General features: G+C 49.3%; 1 protein-coding gene across 2 annotated transcripts in view; it reads right to left on the minus strand.

Annotated features, from left to right (window-relative positions):
- Window positions 1–6,097: 6,097 nt before the first annotated feature.
- LOC140399024 (3-oxoacyl-[acyl-carrier-protein] reductase FabG) overlaps window positions 6,098–19,237 on the minus strand; it is a 56,552-nt gene continuing 43,412 nt past the window's right edge. For both annotated transcript variants that reach the window (XM_072488082.1, XM_072488083.1), the window contains exon 8: window positions 6,098–6,528. In XM_072488082.1, coding sequence (XP_072344183.1) covers window positions 6,370–6,528 — 159 coding nt within the window. In that variant the 3' untranslated portion in view covers window positions 6,098–6,369. The remainder of the gene's footprint in view (window positions 6,529–19,237) is intronic.

Genomic DNA, 19,237 nt, shown 5'->3' on the forward strand with positions numbered 1-19,237 from the left:
GTACCATTTGTCAGTGTACTCTGTAGATTATTCTTTTGTCTACTATGTACGTACTGTGTACATTCCCTCGGCCGCAGAAAAATACTTTTTACTGTACTTCGGTACATGAGACACTAAATCAAATCAAATCAAATCAGCTTGTCGTATGAGGAACGGTTGAGGACTCTGGGTCTGTACTTGTTAGAGTTTAGAAGAATGAGGGGGGAACTTATTGAAACTTACAGGGTACTGCGAGGCCTGGATAGAGTGGACGTGGAAAGGATGTTTTCACTTGTAGGAAAAACTAGAAGCAGAGGACACAATCTCAGACTAAAGGTATGATCCTTTAAAACAGAGATGAGGAGGAATTTCTTCAGCCAGAGGGTGGTGAATCTGTGGAACTCTTTGCCGCAGAAGGTTGTGGAGGCCAAATCATGGAGTGTGTTTAAGACAGAGATAGATAGGTTCTTGATTATTAAGGGGATCAGGGGTTATGGGGAGAAGGCAGGAGAATGGGGATGAGAAAAATATCAGCCATGATTGAATGGCAGAGCAGACTCGATGGGTTGAGTGGCCTAATTCTGCTCCTATGTCTTGAGGTCTTAGTGACCCATGTACCAAGTAGCGACTTTTTCCCAGGGTAGAGGGGTCAATTACTAGGGGGCGTAGGTTTAAGGTGAAAGGGGCAAGATTTAGAGGAGATTTACAAGGTAAGTCTTTTACACAGAGGGTAGTGGGTGCCTGAAACTCGCTGTCGGGGGAGGTGGTGGAAGCAGGGACGATAGTGACGTTTAAGGTGCATCTTGACAAATACATGACTAGGATGGGACTAGAGGGATACAGACCCCGGAAGTGTAGAAGATTTTATTTTAGATGGGCAGCATGGTCAGCGCAGGCTTGGGGGGCCGAAGGGCCTGTTCCTGTGCTGTACCTTTTTTTGTTCTAGTGGCTAAGGTGCTTAACTGCGTGGTCTATTTGAACGACGTAGTAGTTTACAGGGATATATGGAAGGAGCATGTGGAACAATTGGAACGGTTATTTAAACAATTGCAGTTGGTCGATTTAGTCATCAATTTGGCCAAAAGTCGTGTTTGCATGGGTCTCACCCCCACAACCCAAAAGATGTGCAGGGTAGGTGAATTGGCCTCCCTAAATTGCCTAATTGGGAAAAAAAAAATTGGGAACTCTAAATTAATTTTTTTTTTAAATTTGGCCAAAAGAGAGTTTGCCAAAGCAAAAATGATATACCCAGGGCACGCTGTGGGACAGGGACAAATGGGACCCAGAACAGCCAGGGTAAGGGCTATATTTCCCCGGTCCCAAAACAGAATGGGAGATTATGAGGTTCCTGGGCATGCGCAGGTTCTATAGAAAATTTGTACCTAACTTCAGTACCATAGCGATAACGTTGACCAATGTCTTGCAGAAACAAGCAAAAATGGTATGGTCCGCAGAATGCCAAACAATGTTTGAGAAATTCAGGGCCATATTGGTAAATGAACCAGTGTTGGCTGCCCCGATTTTTTCAAACCCTTTACAATGGTCACGGATGCCAGTGACCTGGGGTTGGGGACAGTGTTACTGCGGAATGATGAAGCAGGGAGAAAGAGAGGCCAGTGGGATACTTTCCAAAAAAAGGAAGTCTGTGCCAAAGAAACTACTCCACCATTGAAAAGATGGCCTTAGCATTGCTACTTGCCCGTCAGCATTTTGAAGTTTATGGCCAGTATGATAATAAGCGGAGCTCAGACTATACCAACCATAATCTGCTTTAATTTGTCGAAAAATGTAAAATCCGGAACGCAAGATTGTTCCATTGGAGTTTATTGTTCAATGTAAAAATTGTACAGAACGGACAATATTATCGCAGACGCATTCTCACAGTCTTACATGTTGATACATTGGAGGTACAAGTATTGGGGGAACTGAGGAAGTGGGAAAGGAAAGATGAATGAATGTTTGTTTTGTGCCACATACCATATGATGAATGTCATTGCAATAATGTTTCATCCCTCTAAGGAGGGAGGTATACAAGAGTCCTTCCTGTTTATTTCCTTTAGAGTCATAGAAGTTTGCAGCATTAAAGCAAGCCCTTCGGCCCAAATTGTTCATGCTGCCCAGTTTTTACCACTAAGCTAATCCCAATTGTCCGCATTTGGCCCATATCCCTCTCTACTCATGTCTCCCATATAACTGTCTAAATGCTTTTTAAAAGACAAAATGTACCCACCTCTACTACTGCCTCTGGCAGCTCGTTCCAGACACTCACTACCCTGTGTATGAAAAACTGCCCCTCTGGACCCTTTTGTATCACTTCCCTTTCACCTTAAACCTATGCCCTCTAGTTTTAGACACCCCTACCTTTGGGAAAAGAACTTCCTTATCTATGCCATTCATTATTTTATAGACCTCTATAAAAACACCCCTAATCCTCCTATGCTCCAGGAAAAAAAGTCCCAGTCCATCCAGCCTCTCCTTATAACTCAAACCATCAAGACCCGGTAGCATCCTCATAAATATTTTCTGCACTTTTTCTAATTTAATATCCTTTCTGTAATTGGATGACCAGAACTATACACAGTTATATTCCAAGTGTGGCCTTACTAATGCCTTGTACAACTTCAGCAAGACGTCCCAACTCCTATATTCAATGTTCTGACCAATGAAACCAAGCATGCTGAATGCCTTCTTCACCACCCTGTCCACCTGTGACTCCACTTTCATGGGGCTATGAACCTGTGCTCCTAGATCTCTTTGTTCTGTAACTCTCCCCAACTCCTCACCATTAACAGAGTAGGTCCTGCCCAGATTTGATCTACCAAAATGCATCACCTCACATTTATCTAAATTAAACTTTATCTGCCATTCATTAGCCCACTGGCCCAATGGATCAAGATCCCTTTGCAATCCTAGATAACCTTCTTCACTGTCCACTATGCCACCAATCTTGGTGTCATCTGCAAACTTACTCACCATGCCGCCTAAATTCTCATCCAAATCATTAATATAACAGCGGGCAGCACGGTAGCATAGTGGTTAGCACAATTGCTTCACAGCTCCAGGGTCCCAGGTTCGATTCCCGGCTTGGGTCACTGTCTGTGCGGAGTTTGCACCTTTTCCCCGTGTATGTGTGTGGGTTTTCTCCGGGTGCTCCGGTTTCCTCCCACAGTCCAAAGATGTGCAGGTTAGGTGGATTGGCGATGATAAATTGCCCTTAGTGTCCAAAATTGCCCTTAGTGTTGGGTGGGGTTACTGGGTTATGGGGAAATTGCCCTTAGTGTTGGGTGGGGTTACTGGGTTATGGGGATAGGGTGGGGGTGTGGGCTTGGGTAGGGTGCTCTTTCCAAGAGCCGGTGCAGACTCGATGGGCCAAATGGCCTCATTCTGCACTGTAAATTCTATGATTCTATGAACAGTGGACCCAGACTGATCCGAGGCACACCGCTGGTCACAGGCCTCCAGTTTGAAAAACAACCCTCTATAACCACCCTTTGCCTTCTGTCATCAAGTTGATTTTGTATCCAATTGGCTCCCTCACCCTGGATCCTGTGAGATTTAACCTTATGCAACAACATATCATGTGGTACCTTGTCCATGTAGGCAATGTCGACTGCACTGCCCTCATCTACCTTCTTGGATACCCCTTTATTTTATTTTATTATTTCTAGTCCATGACTAGCTGGTTATTGGTATGTGCCTTTAAGCAGAAGAGTGCTTGCCAGGATAGTCTGTTCCTAGGTTTGTATTTTGGAGGAGAAACTAGACTTGTCGGCACAGAGTGCATCTTAGGAACTGAATTTGGAGGAAGTTATAGAACAGTACAGCACAGAACAGGCCCTTCGGCCCTCGATGTTGTGCCGAGCATTGTCTGAAATCAAGATCAAGCTATCCCACTCCCTGTCATTCTGGTGTGCTCCATGTGCCTATCAATAACCGCTTGAAATTATTGGTAGAGGGATTGAGTTTCGGAGCCATGAGGTAATGTTGCAGCTGTACAAAACTCTGGTGCGGTCGCATTTGGAGTATTGCGTGCAATTCTGGTCGCCGCATTATAGGAAGGATGTGGAAACATTGGAAAGGGTGCAGAGGAGATTTACCAGAATGTTGCCTGGTATGGAGGGAAGATCTTATGAGGAAAGGCTGAGGGACTTGAGGCTGTTTTCGTTAGAGAGAAGAAGGTTAAGAGGTGACTGAATTGAGGCATACAAGATGATCAGAGGATTGGATAGGGTGGACAGTGAGAGCCTTTTTCCTCGGATGGTGATGTCTAGCACGAGGGGACATAGCTTTAAATTGAGGGGAGATAGATATAGGACAGATGTCAGAGGTAGGTTCTTTACTCAGAGAGTAGTAAGGGCGTGGAATGCCCTGCCTGCAACAGTAGTGAACTCGCCAACACTAAGGGCATTCAAATGGTCATTGGATAGACATATGGACGATAAGGGAATAGTGTAGATGGGCTTTAGGGTGGTTTCGCAGGTCGGCGCAACATCGAGGGCCGAAGGGCCTGTACTGCGCTGTAATGTTCTATGAAAGTTCTTAAAGTGTCCGACTCCACTATCACAGCAGGCAGTCCATTCGACACCCTAACCACTCTCTGATTAAAGTACCTAACACGGACATCCCTCCTATATCTCCCACCCTGAACCTTATAGTTATGCCCCCTTGTAACAGCTACATCCACCCGAGGAAATTGTCTCTGAACGTCCACTCTATCCCCCTCATCATTTTATAAATCTCTATTAAGTCACCTCTCATTCTCCTCCGCTCCAAAGAGAAAAGCCCTAGCTCCCTCAACCTTTCCTCATAAGACCTATCCTGCAAACCAGGCAGCATTCTGGTAAATCTCCTTTGCACCCTTTCCAAAGCTTCCACATCCTTCCTATAGTGAGTGGTTTGATTGGCTAACTGGCAACTAGTGAGGTGGCTAGGGACAGTGTTCTGCCTGACAACAGTCAGCAATTGGTTCCTGCCAGGTGTTTTTTGGGGGGAAAGAATCTGCCAGAAATCTCGAAGGAAGAGGAACTGTGTGTTTTCCCTCTGTCAGCTGCCGGCTGCCTGCTGTCTCCGTGAGTCTGCAGTGAAGATCATTACAAAGTGAAGGAAAAGAAAGTACCCAACTGAAGGCCTAACTTTCAGAAAGAAACTGACTGGAAGACATCCATCTAAATCAAAGCTCCTTTATCCTTTTATTTTATTAATATTTTCTGTCTCAGGGGTTCTGGCGGGCCTCCAATAATTGATAATGTAATTCATAACGAGTTGTCTGGTCAGGTAAGATGTCTTTGTCACATGTCAACATTACAGGTCGGTGTGTTTATACCAATAACCAGCTAGCATTTATACAGCTCCTTTAACATTGTAAAACATCTGAGAAACGTCACAGGAGCATTATCAAACAACATCTGACATCAAACTGCACAATGCGCAGGTGAGCAAAAGCTCAATTAAAAAGGAAAGTTTTTTAAAAATGTTTGAAAGGAGGCGGCGGGTGTTGAGAGTTGAAGAGGTTTGGTGAGGGAATTCCCGAGATCAGGGCCTCAGTAACTAAAGGGACAGCCACAAATGGTGGAGCGATGAACACAACGAGCCAGGATTAGAGGAGTGTAGAGATCTGAGGGAGTTGTGCAGATGGAGGAGATTACAGAGATAGGGAGGAGCGAGGCCTTGGAGGGTTTTGAAAACAAGGATGAGATTTGTAAAATCAAGGCTTTGCTTAACCGGGAGCCAATGTAGGTCAATGAGCACAGGGGGTAAAAGGGAGACAGGACTTTGGTGTGAGATCGGACACGAGCAGAAGAGTTTTGGATCAGGTTTATGGAGGGAGAAACATGGGGGCCAACGAGGAGGCATTGAAATAGACAGGTCCACAGACATTTGGCAGGAGAGCCAAGAGGCTGACCCAAACGACAACAGCAACTAAAACATAAACCAAAATCAGCCAGAGCACAAAGCAGCTGTGTAAAGGGATTGACTGACTTGGGGCCCAGAGTTGAAGGGGAGGAGAATAGGACCTGTCCATGCCTGGTTTGAAGGTCTTAAACTGGAGACGGCGGAAAGGGCCCCGAGTAAATTAATCACAATTCGTGCCAATCTGTGATGAAAATAAAACAACAGCTTCAGAACAGGAGTGTTTGCATTTTATTGAGTTTGATCCAACTGACAGGAGACATTGAGTGGAATGGAAATGCTTCCAGCCTTGTTACACTTTGATCTTTACCCTGCAGTTTCCCTGGAAATTGTTCAAAAATGACACAGATCCAAAAACCTGGAAAGCCATTTCCTCACCAGTGATTTCAAATTGATGAACCTCTGCACGAGCACCTACGTGAACGGGTTCCATATCTCCTCCTTTGGGATCCAACCTGCCATATGCAGGAGTTTCTTCGCTCACCGAGGGCACATGGCATGGCGCCCACCATCCACCGGCAGTGCAACACCAGTGATGAAAGAGGCTGCATCAGAGGCCAAGAAGGCGATGGCTTGGGCCACTTCATGCACCTCTCCAGGACGCCCCAATGCATGGGTCACCTTGCATTTATTCAAGAACTGGAAGGAAAAAGAACTGCGGTCAGGGCTGGCACAAACACCCAGAATTGCTCCCCTCTCTTGAATCAATAACTCATTCCCCACTGCAGCATTACCTCTGCTGCATTCAACACCCTTCCCCTCCCCCCTCCCAACACACACACACACACACACACACACACACAGCAAGCAGCTGGCTATGCAGGCCAATCATCTCAGCCCGGGATAGGAATTCTCAGGGTCCCAACCACCTTCAGCAATGACCTACCCTCAGTCATAAGGTCAGAACTGGGGATGTTCGCTGATGACTGTAGAATCTTCAGCACCACGATACTGAAGCATTGTCCATGTCCTAATGCAGCAAGACCCGGACAACATTCAGGTCTGGGCTGATATGTGCCAGACAACGGCCACCTCAGACAAGAGTAACTGAGGGCGCAATTTAACCGTATAGCACCCGTCACGGACGGGCCGGTAAATTTCGGGAAAGGCAAAAATCAAGATTTGCGCCAGGTACAAATCAGTTTGCTCTCTAACCGGCCAGCTCCCGATGACAGCTTCCGGATCACGATATGACGAGCATATCATTAACTCTCATTCGCATTAATTTCCATCTCATTAGCGAGATTGAAGTCGAATGCAATGCCCCCCCCCCCTCTATCCCCGGGAATTAACAGACTCCCCAGCAAGAAATGTATTTGCTTTGTTTGGCCCCTTGTTCCGCACTGCAACCAATCACTGTTTGTCGATGTACCATTTGTCAATGTTCTCTGTTGATTATTCTTTTTGGCTACTATGTACTTTTAAAAATGTGAAGCTGGCACAGCGGCTGTGGAGGGGAAGCGAGGGAGTGAGTAGCCATTTCTATTTTCCGGCATGCAACTCAAGAGCACCGGAGCAGATGCTCCAGTGCTCGGGAAGGCTGGGGGGGGGGGGGAGCAATTGGCAGGTGAGTTTGTGGAAGCAGATACATTAACGCTGTTCAAAAGGCATCTCGCAAATACATGGATAGGATGGGTATGGAGGGATATAGCACTAAGAAGTGGTTAGGATTTTGGCCAAGGGTGGTATCATAACCAGTACAGGCTTGGAGGGCCGAAGGGCCTGTTCCTGTGCTGTATTGTTCTTTGTTGACCCCCTGAGGGGGGGGGGGGGTGTTGGGCTGGTCAGGAGGGCTGAAGCATTCCAGGTGAGGGGGGAGCATCTTTAAATATTGTGGATACAACATAACAGGGGCAACTACAGCCGCTGCCTCTCTGTCCTCCCAAACACCTCCAGGATAAAGTCTTGCTCTTGAACATAGAACATAGAAAATACAACACAGAACAGGCCCTTCGGCCCACGATGTTGTGCCGAACCTTTGTCCTAGATTAATCATAGATTATCATTGAATTTACAGTGCAGAAGGAGGCCATTCGGCCCATTGAGTCTGCACCGGCTCTTGGAAAGAGCACCCTACCCAAACTCAACACCTCCACCCAACACCAAGGGCAATTTTGGACACTAAGGGCAATTTATCATGGCCAATCCACCTACCCTGCACATCTTTGGACTGTGGGAGGAAACCGGAGCACCCGGAGGAAACCCACGCAGACACGGGGAGGACGTACAGACTCCGCACAGACAGTGACCCAAGCCGGAATCGAACCTGGGACCCTGGAGCTGTGAAGCAATTGTGCTATCCACAATGCGACCGTGCTGCCCTTAAGAACAAATAAATCTACACTATATCATTTTACGGTAATCCATGTACCTATCCAATAGCTGCTTGAAGGTCCCTAATGTTTCTGACTCAACTACTTCCACAGGCAGTGCATTCCATGCCCCCACTACTCTTGGTTCTATGAAGGTTACTTTAACTTTCTTTGACTCCCTGTGAGCAGCCTCTAGCTTCACAGCTGAAGGCTATTGTTTAGTAATGTGAGTAATTCCAGCTGCAGGTTGTGTTTGCTGTTGCTGAGAGTTTGTTTGCTGCTTGCTGCTGCCTTTTCTGTTTGCCTGCTGCCTCTTCCCCTTGGGCTTACTTGCTGCTTTCTGGATGGAGGGAAGGAAGAAAGAAAGTAGTTGCCTTTTGGTCGTTGCTAATAGCCAGAACGGGGACAGGGAGGCACTGAAGGCTGTGATTAGGGGAGAGATTAGGGCAGCACAGTGATTTGCACTGTTGCTTCACAGCACCAGCGACCCGGGCTCGATTCCCGCCTTGGTTCACTGTCTGTGCGGAGTCTGCACGCTCTCCCAGTGTGTGCATGGGTTTCCTCTGGGTGCTCCAGTTTCCTCCCACAAGTCCCGAAAGACGTGCTTGTTAGGCGAATTAGATATTCAAAATTCTCTCTCAGTGTACCCGAACAGACGCCGGAGTGTGGCGATTAGGGGATTTTCACAGGAACCTCATTGCAGTGCTAATGTGAGCCTACTTGTGACACTAAAAGATTATTACTTTTATAGCTACAAGGTGAATAGAGACAAGGAAGAGAGGGCGGCCAAGCAACAACTGATAAACTCCATTCTGGAGGTCGACAGAAAGTACTCCGAGACCCCAACCATGGAGCTTCTGGAGAAGAGGCAAAAGCTACAAATGGACTTTAGCCTGCTATCCACCAGGAAAGCAGTGCACCAAATCCACCAGACACGAGGGACCTTCTATGAACACTGAGAAAAGGCTGGCCACCTACTGGCTCACCAGTTAAGAAAGTAGGCAGTTACGAGAGAGATAGCCCAAGTGAAAATAGCAGAAGCAGACTGGTAACCAAACAAAAAGAGGTCAACCAAGCATTTGAGACCTTCTACTGGGGACTGTACACCTCCAAACCCCCCGGCAGAGACGCAGGGATGAAACGGTTCCTTGATGACTGGACATGCCAGTCGTGGGGGGCAATAGGCGGGGGAACTGGAAGCACCAATAGGACTGGGAGAGATCATGGAGAGCATCAGCTCCATGCAGGCGGGGAAGGTGCTGGGTTTCGAGGGGTTCCCAGAGGACATCTATAAAACATTTGCACCGGCCTGGCCCCACCTACGAGAGATGTTCGCAGACTCACTAGGAGGGGCACCCTGCCTCCAATGCTAACACAGGCCACGATATTGTTGATACTCTAAAAAGACAAAGGCCTGACGGAATGCGGATCATAGCGACCCATTTCGCTGCTCAACGTAGATGGGAAAATACTCGCAAAGTCCTAGCCAAGAGACTGGAGAATTGCGTACCAGAGGTAGTCGCAGAGGACCAGATAGTCTTTGTTAAGGGTAGACAGCTAACTTCGAACGTCAGGCGGCTGCTGAATGTAATAATGACCGCATCCGGGGAGAGAACACCTGAGGTGAACTACCGACAGGACAGGAACTCAGGCGCCTTCAAATTAAACATTTTCTTTGCAAGGAGACCGCAAGGTACCCCAGGACGCCGAGAGACATACTACTAGAGGAACTAATTATCACAGACAGTAAGGAGTGGGGGGGGGAACTATGGGAACATCTATGGACGGTTACTGGATAGGGCAAGAATACCACTGGACGGAGCCAGACGAAAATGGGAGGCCGAACCGGGGACGGAAGTGGGTTGGGGACTCTGGGGCAACGCACTGAGCAAGGCCATCTCCACCTCCTCCTGCGCAAGGCTCAACCTCATGCTGTTTGAAGTGTTGCACAGAGTGCACCTTACGAAAACCTGAATGAACAGGTTCTTCCCAGTGGTGGAGGATAAATGCGAACAGTGCCAGGGAGGCCCAGCCAACCACACCCACATGTTTAGGCTTGCCCCAGACTTGTCGGGTTCTGGACAGCCTTCTTCAAGGCGATGTCCAAGGTAGTGAGGGTGGAGCCGTATTGGAGAGTGGCAGTCTTCGGGGTATCGGACCAGCCAGAACTACAAATGGGGAAGAGGGCCAACGCCCTGGCTTTTGCTTCCTTAATCGCACGCCGGAGAATCCTGCTTGGCTGGTGATCGGCAACACCACCCACAGCTGCTGGCTGGCAGAACTGGAGAAGATCAAATACACCATCATAGGGTCGGACAAGGGCTTCCGCAAAGCGTGGGCCATTCATCAGCCTGTTCCAAGACCTGTTTGAGGCCAATAGCGACTAGGAAGGGGGAGGAGGGGGAATGAAGGGGGAGGAGGGGGAAAGAAGGGGGGGGGGGGGGGAAGAGGAGGGATGGAGGAAAACAAATAAGAGCAAACACAATGGAAAGGAGCAGAGGGGTAATGGACGGCGAGGCGTGGGGGACCCAGGGAGTCACAGAACGAAACAAGGGAGAAAAGGGAGATGGGGAGGGGCAGGAAGCCCCCCCACCCCTCCCTCAAGGACAACAACTAAAAACAGAAAGGAGCGGAGCCCAGCATATGACACCCAGGGCAGGTCAGTACGAGGGGGGAAAACTAGAATATCAGTGGGAGGGCGCAGATGGAGGAAGAGAGTATTTACCACAGACTCCACTTGTGACTTTGAGTAGACCAGTTTCAGTGATATGGCAGAGGTCGAGATCTGACTGGGGGGATTCAAACATGGAATTCCAGGGAAGATGGAAAAAGATTGGAATACATTCAAAGAACTTGGAAAGGAAAAGAAGGCAGGGGATGAGGTGGACGTTTACAACGATGTTGGAGTCAGGGATTGGTTTCTTGAGGGGTGTGTAACCACAGGGCATGAACCATTTACAACATCAACTAGTGTATTGGATGTTTAACAGTTAGCAGTTTAGTGAATATGGATCAAGGGAGTAGGAGGTGGGTTTCACAGAGTTCGAAGAGAATATGAATGATTGGAAAGGAAGCATGGATAGATACAAGTTCAAGGCCACTCAGTGGTGTAGAGGAAGGCAGGGCCACAGCTCTCTGTACTGAGGTGAGGGTGGAATAGACTGGTTTTAAAAAAAGGTTCACAACAAAGAACAGAAGCTGGCCGGGGCGGTTACCTGCACACCCCAGGATGATCATGGATTAGTGAGCGGTTTTAGTAAAATCATTGGCTACACCCGTTTCCTGCAATAACTGTTCAATTTGCATTGCCTGGACTCCAGGGAAGAAAGATGAGGCCCAGATGTGAGGGGAGAGTAAGACCAGGTATAAGACCAGGTAAACAAAGCTGATGTGCCAAGAGGGTCCTTTAATTTTATATCTTAATTGGGCTGTACCTGTCCTGGGAGTGTTTCATGGGGACAGTGTAGAGGGAGGTTTACTCTGTATCCAATCCCGTGCTGTACCTGTCCTGGGAGTGTTTGATGGGGACAGTGTATAAGAACATAAGAACTAGGAGCAGGAGTAGGCCATCTTTTGTGGAATCAGCTCCACTTTCCAGCCCGAACGCCAGAACCCTTAATCCCTTTAGTCTTTAAAAAACTATCTATCTTTATCTTAAAAACATTTAATGCCTCAACTGCTTCACTGGGCAGGGAATTCCATAGATTCACAAACCTTTGGGTGAAGAAGTTCCTCCTAAATCTACTTCCCCTTATTTTGAGACTATGCCCTCTAGTTCTGCTTTCATACGCCAGTGGAAACAACCTGCCATCTAGTCTATCTATTCCCTTCATAATTTTATATGTTTCTATAAGGTCCCCCCCGTATCCTTCTAAATTCCAACGAATACAGTCCCGGTCTACTCAACCTCTCCTTGCAATCCAACCATTTCAGGTCTGGGATTAACCTAGTGAATCTTCTCTGCACACCCTCCAGTGCCAGTACGTCCTTTCTCAGGTAAGGAGACCAAAACTGAACAGAATACTCCAGGTGTGGCCTCACTAACACCTTATACAGTTGCAGCATAACCTCCCTAGTCTTAAACTCCATCCCTCTAGCAATGAAGGACAAAACTCCATTTGCCTTCTAAATCACTTGTTGCACCTGTAAACCAACTTTTTGCGACTCATGTACTAGCACACCCAGGTCCCTCTGCACAGCAGCATGTTTTAATATTTTATCATTTAAATAATAATCCCTTTTGCTGTTATTCCTACCAAAATGGATAACTTCACATTTGTCAACATTGTATTTCATCCGCCAGACCCTAGCCCATTCACTTAACCTATCCAAATCCCACTGCAGACTTCCAGTATTCTCTACACTTTTTGCTTTACCACTCATCCTAATGTCGACTGCAAACTTGGACACATTGCCCTTGGTCCCTGTTATAACCTGCCTGCTTACCATTGGCTGGGGACTAATGACTATCCCACAATCCTGTGGAAGTATGAGCTTCCCCATGGCGGAGAAACCATTAGTAAACTCCAAGTATAAATAAAGCTGGCCAGTTTGGAACCAGCAGGAAGGAGCGTGCAGCAAGGGAAGTTGCTGCTGCTGTTATATATATATATACGTTATAGTAAATAAATGTTATTACTTTGTATCCTTAAAACTCGTGCTGGATTCTTCGTGGCCCTCACAAAACTGGCGACGAGGGTTAAAGTGAATAGCTGTCTACACTGCTGAAGCCACCTCCCTGGATTTTTGTTGGATACAGGTTGGAAGTTGTTTTTCTGTTACACAATGCCTCTGTACAGACATTTGGATGTTTTTGATGCTGCGGTGGAAAGCTGGAACCAGTACACACAACGGATGAGTTAATATTTCCGGCCAAACAATATCACCGAAAACGAGCGCCAGGTGGTCATATTGCTCACCGCCTGCGGCCCGCATACGTTTGGGGTGATTAGGATCCTTACGTACCCAGCTGCGCCGGACACCAAAACGTTTGATGAACTTGTGAATATAGTGGGGCAACATTTTAACCCAACCCCGTCCACGATAGTCCAGCGTTACCGGTTTAATACCGCCGAGAGGACCCCTGGAGAATCCCTTGCCGATTTTCTATCCAGGCTACACAGGATTGCGGAGTACTGTGACTATGGTGAGACCTTGTCAGAAATGTTACGCTACCGTTTGGTTTGCGGTATTAACAATGCGGCCACCCAGAGAAAGTTGTTAGCTGAGCCAACATTGACTTTTCAACAGGCCATTCAAATAGTATTGTCCCGCGAGAGCGCAGAACGAGGAGTGCAGGAGCTACAGGGAATGGAAGTGCATGCCTTGGGGCGCAACCCCTTCAGTCCGAAAACGTCCCCCCGCACTCCTGCGGTACCTTGGGTGAGGCGACGTCCGGACCGACGCCAGTGGCCGTTGGACATTCCTCCCCGAAGGGAGCCTTCTCCAGAACCAATGGATGAGGAGCCATGTCCGTGTCAGACTTGTAGGCACCGACCCCGTCACAGACGCCGGTCCTGGGGGCGCCAGAGGCGCCGCCGTTCCGACCGAAACTGGGACCAGCCCAGGGGCCATAACTAGGACCAGCTCAGGGGCCGTACCTTCCATGTGGATGAACCTGCGGCGACTACTCCTCAGGACGTGGAGACGGAGGATGACTGCCTGCAGCTGCATTGTGTGGCAGCTCCCCGTGTGGCCCCCATTAAGGTGACAGTACGGGTCAATGGCCACCCGCTTGAGATGGAGCTGGACACTGGCGCAGCGGTCTCCGTGATCGCCCAGAGGACATTCGACCGCATCAAGCAGGGTATACAGACCCTTACATTAACCGACTCACAGGCCAGGTTGGCCACCTACACGGGGGAAACCACTGGACATTGCAAGAACTACAATGACCCCTGTTTTTTACGGACGCCAGGAGGGGCGTTTCCCACTTATCGTTGTGCGCGGCCATGGGCCCAGCCTGTTGGGTCGGGACTGGTTGCGTCATTTGCGGTTGCAATGGCAGTACATCCTCCAAAGTTTCTGAAGGGTTGACTGAGGTGCTAGAACGATACCCAGATATATTGCAGCCTGGTTTGGGGAAAATAAAAGGGGCCGTAGCCCGTATCCAAGTCGAACCAGGAGCCACACCGCGCTATTTCCGGGTGCGCCCGGTGCCTTACGCCTTGCTCGAGAAGGTTGAAGGGGAGCTCACTCGTTTGGAGAGTTTGGGTATTATCAGGCCCGTCCGTTTTGCTGACTGGGCAGCACCAATTGTACCTGTAATGAAGCCAGATGCCACAGTTCGCTTGTGTGCCGACTATAAACGTACAGTGAATATGGCTTTCCGACTCGACCGATATCCAATGCCTCGCATAGAGGATCTCTACGCGAAGCTTGCAGGCGGACTCTCCTTCACAAAATTAGATATGAGTCACGCCTACCTACAGTTGGAGCTGGACCTTGCCTCCCAACCATATGTAACGATTAATACACACCGGGGCCTGTATGAATATACACGGTTGCCCTTTGGAGTATCCTCTGCCTGTGCTATTTTTCAACGTGTTATGGAGGGCATTTTGAGAGGTTTACCACGTGTTGCTGTCTACTCAGATGACGTTTTGATTACAGGGATGTCGGAGCAGGAACATTTGGAAAATCTGGAGGCTGTCCTTAGACGCTTTTCGGAGGCTGGAGTCCGTTTACGTCGCACAAAGTGCGTATTTCAGGCAAAGGAAGTAGTCTACCGAGGTTATCGGGTGGACCGCGAAGGTTTGCACCCCGTCGCAGAGAAGGTGCGCGCGATTCAACAGGCCCCCGCCTCGACTGACACTTCGCATCTTCGTTCTTTTCTCGGTCTCGTAAACTATTACAGGAAGTTCCTCCCCAATCTGGCAACTACGCTGGCCCCGTTGCACCTTCTGCTAAAGAAAAATCACACCTGGGTTTGGGGTCAGCCGCAAGAAACCGCTTTCCGACGGGTAAAGCAACAATTGTCGTCATCTGGGTTACTAACCCACTATGATCCTGGGAAGCCTTTGCTCGTCACATGTGATGCATCCCCGTATGGTATTGGGGCCGTCCTGTCCCACAAGATGGAGAACGGGGCCGAGCGACCGATAGCTTTCGCCTCCCGCACATTGACTGCAGCGGAGAAAAAGTACGCGCAGATCGAGAAGGACGGCCTGGCAGTGGTTTTTGCGGTGAAACGCTTCCACCAGTACGTGTATGACCGCCATTTCACTATCGTGACTGATCATAAGCCTCTGCTGGGGCTTTTCAGAGAGGATAAGCCAATACCGCCCATTGCTTCCGCACGGATCCAGCGCTGGGCTTTGTTGCTTGCTACATACGAGTATTCTCTGGAGCACAAACCAGGAACGCAGATAGCAAATGCCGGCGCTCTGAGCCGATTGCCTTTATCGACCGGCCCCATGTCGACCCCCGCGACCGGTGAGGTGGTTGCAACCCTAAATTTTATGGACACCTCGCCTGTCATGGCATCACAGATCCGTGAGTGGACCCAGACGGAGCCAGTCCTGTCAAAGGTTCGGCACATAGTCCTGTATGGTGGGCAGCATAGACAGCTCCCAGGCGAGTTGCGGGCATTTTCCTCCAAGCTGTCAGAATTCAGCGTGGAAGACGACATCCTCTTGTGGGGGACGCGTGTGATTGTCCCGGAAAAAGGCCAGGAGCTGATACTATCAGACTTGCACAATGGGCATCCAGGCGTGACCAAAATGAAAATGTTGGCCCGGAGTTATGTCTGGTGGCCACGCCTCGACACCGGCATTGAGAAGGTGGCCCAAAACTGTTCCATTTGCCAGGAGCATCAGAAGCTTCTGCCGGCCGCGCCCCTACATCACTGGGAATGGCCAGGGCGGCCTTGGGCACGCTTGCATGCAGATTTCGCAGGCCCTTTTCAAGGATCCATGTTCCTTCTATTAATCGACGCCCAGTCTATATGGCTAGAGGTGCATAAGATGCAGGGGACAACGTCCTGCGCAACAATTGAAAAGATGCGTTTGTCCTTTCGCACGCATGGCCTCCCCGAGGTGCTGGTCACGGATAACGGCACTCCATTCACGAGTGAGGAGTTTGCGAGGTTCATGAAGATGAACGGCATACGCCATATCTGCACTGTCCCTTACCACCCGGCTTCAAATGGGTTGGCAGAGCGCGCAGTGCAGACATTCAAAAGAGGCCTAAAGATGCAGTCTTCCGGATCAATGGACACGAGACTGGCTCGCTTTTTGTTTACGTATAGGACCACCCCCCATGCGGTCACTGGGGTAGCTCCCGCAGAACTCCTAATGGGCCGGAGACTTCGCACCCGCCTTAGTATGGTTTTCCCGGACATTGGCGCAAAAGTACGCCGCACACAAGAACGGCAGGGACAGGGATTTTCTCGGCATCGGCCGATTCGGCAGTTTGCGCCCGGTGACCCAGTGTTCGTTCGGAATTTTGCTGGTGCTGCCCAGTGGATTCCTGGCGTAATCTTTCACAAACGGGCCCTATATCTTACCAGGTGCTAGCCCGGGGTCGTCTCCAGCGCAAACATGTAGACCACGTTCGGTCCAGAAGACTATCCCCTCCTAAGATTCCCCACCCCCGGAGCTCATTTCTACAGCCGCAGAGACCAGAGACAGGGGAAGGTAGTCCTCACAATCTTCCACTGGTGCCTCACTCAAAGCCTGCGCAGGACGTTACAGAACCGAATGGAGATAGAGACGCTGATAGAGGGCAGCACGGTAGCATTGTGGATAGCACAATTGCTTCACAGCTCCAGGGTCCCAGGTTCGATTCCCGGCTTGGGTCACTGTCTGTGCGGAGTCTGCACGTTCTCCCCTTGTGTGCGTGGGTTTCCTCCGGGTGCTCCGGTTTCCTCCCACAGTCCAAAGATGTGCAGGTTAGGTGGATTGGCCATGCTAAATTGCCCTTAGTGTCCAAAATTGCCCTTAGTGTTGGGTGAGGTTACTGGGTTATGGGGATAGGGTGGAGGTGTGGACCTTGGGTAGGTTGCTCATTCCAAGAGCCGCTGCAGACTCGATGGGCCGAATGGCCTCCTTCTGCATTGTAAATTCTATGACATGACGGAGGCAGCAGCAGACTCTGACTCCGAGATGGTGACACAGGACGCATCAGAGGGGGAATCCTCGGGTCCAGGGGCCGTGGATGTACAACCGTTACGCCGTTCATCACAGTAGCGCCGGTCTCCATCTCGTTACACGCCGCCTGATCCAGTGCCGCGTGCAAATGGTGTCCGGCCTGCGGCAAAACGAGTCCGATGCCCTCCTTCGCCAGGGTCCGGGGAGGGATGTTATAACCTGCCTGCTTACCATTGGCTGGGGACTAATGAAAATCCCACAATCCTGTGGGAGTATGAGCTTCCCCAATGAGGGGGGGCGGAGAAACCATTAGTAAACTCCAAGTATAAATAAAGCTGGCCAGTTTGGAACCAGCAGGAAGGAGTGTGCAGCAAGGGAAGTTGCTGTTGCTGTTATATATATGTTATAGTAAATAAATGTTATTACTTTGTATCCTTAAAACTCGTGCTGGATTCTTCGTGGCCCTCACAAAAGTCCCCAACTCCAAATCATCTATGTAAATTGTGGACAATTGTGGGCCCAACCCTGATCCCTGAGGGGCACCACTAGCTACTGATTGCCAACCAGAGAAACACGCATTAAGCCCCACTCTTTGCTTTCTATTAATTAACCAATCCTCTATCCATACTACTACTTTATCCTTAACGCATCTTTATCTTATGCAGCAACGTTTTTTGAAAAATTATTTTTATTCAAATTTTTATCAAAACGTAATTTTTTGCATAACCATTAACAACATTTAATATAACAAAATAAATGTTAACCATATATACAGAAAAAGGAACAATACTATGTAACAATCCCCCGGGTTGCTGCTGCTGACCTTTACTGCTCTCCTAGAAAGTCGAGGAATGGCTGCCACCTCCGAGCTAACCCCACCATTGACCCTCTCAAGGCAAACTTTATTTTCTCGAGACTGAGAAACCCAGCCATGTCACCAATCCAGGTCTCCACACTCGGGGGCTTCGAGTCCCTCCACATTAAAAGGATCTGTCTCCGGGCTACCAGGGAGGCAAAGGTCAATACGTCGGCCTCTTTCGCTTCCTGAACTCCCGGATCGTCTGACACACCAAAGATCGCTATCTCTGGACTCGGCACCACCCGCGTGTCTAAGATCTTGGACAGTGCCTTAGCGAATCCCTGCCAGAATCCCTTAAGAACCGGGCATGCCCAGAACATATGGACATGATCTGCAGGGCTTCCCACACACCTCGCACATGTGTTCTCAACCCCAAAGAACTTGCTCATCCTGGTTGCCGTCATGTGCGCCCGGTGGACCACCTTAAACTGGATTAAGCTAAACCTGGCACATGAAGAGGAATTGACCCTTTTTAGGACGTCCGCCCACAGGCCCGCATCCAGTTCCCCCCCTAGCTCCTCCTCCCATTTGCCGTTAAGCTCCTCTACTGGGGCTTCCTCCGCCTCCTGAAGTTCCCGGTAGATGTCCGATACCTTCCCCTCCCCTACCCAGGTGCCGGAGACCACCCTATCTTGTATCCTGCGTGGGGGTAGCAACGGAAATGTCACCACCTGTTTTTTGAGGAAGGCGCCTACCTGAAGGTATCTGAAAGTGTTTCCAGGGGGCAAACTGAATTTCTCCACCAGCGCTTTCAGGCTGGGAAAGGTCCCGTACACAAACAGGTCCACCATCCTTTTAATGCCTGCCCTATGTCAGCTTTGGAACCCTCCGTCAATCTTGCCCGGGACAAATCTGTGATTGTTGCGTATCAGGATCCAAACTGAGGCTCCCTCCACCCCCGTGTCTTCTCCACTGACCCCAGATCTTTAATGCCGCCGCCACCACCGGACTAGAGGAGTAGCGGGCCGGCGAGAATGGCAGAGGTACCGTTACAAGTGCTGCTAGGCTGGTACCTTTGCACGAGGCCGTCTCTAACCGCTCCCACGTCGATCCCTTCCCCAGTACCCATTTAATCATGGCTATGTTAG

This window comes from Scyliorhinus torazame, chromosome 22 (genome assembly GCF_047496885.1).
Source record: "Scyliorhinus torazame isolate Kashiwa2021f chromosome 22, sScyTor2.1, whole genome shotgun sequence".
Classification (NCBI taxonomy): Eukaryota; Metazoa; Chordata; class Chondrichthyes; order Carcharhiniformes; family Scyliorhinidae; genus Scyliorhinus; species Scyliorhinus torazame.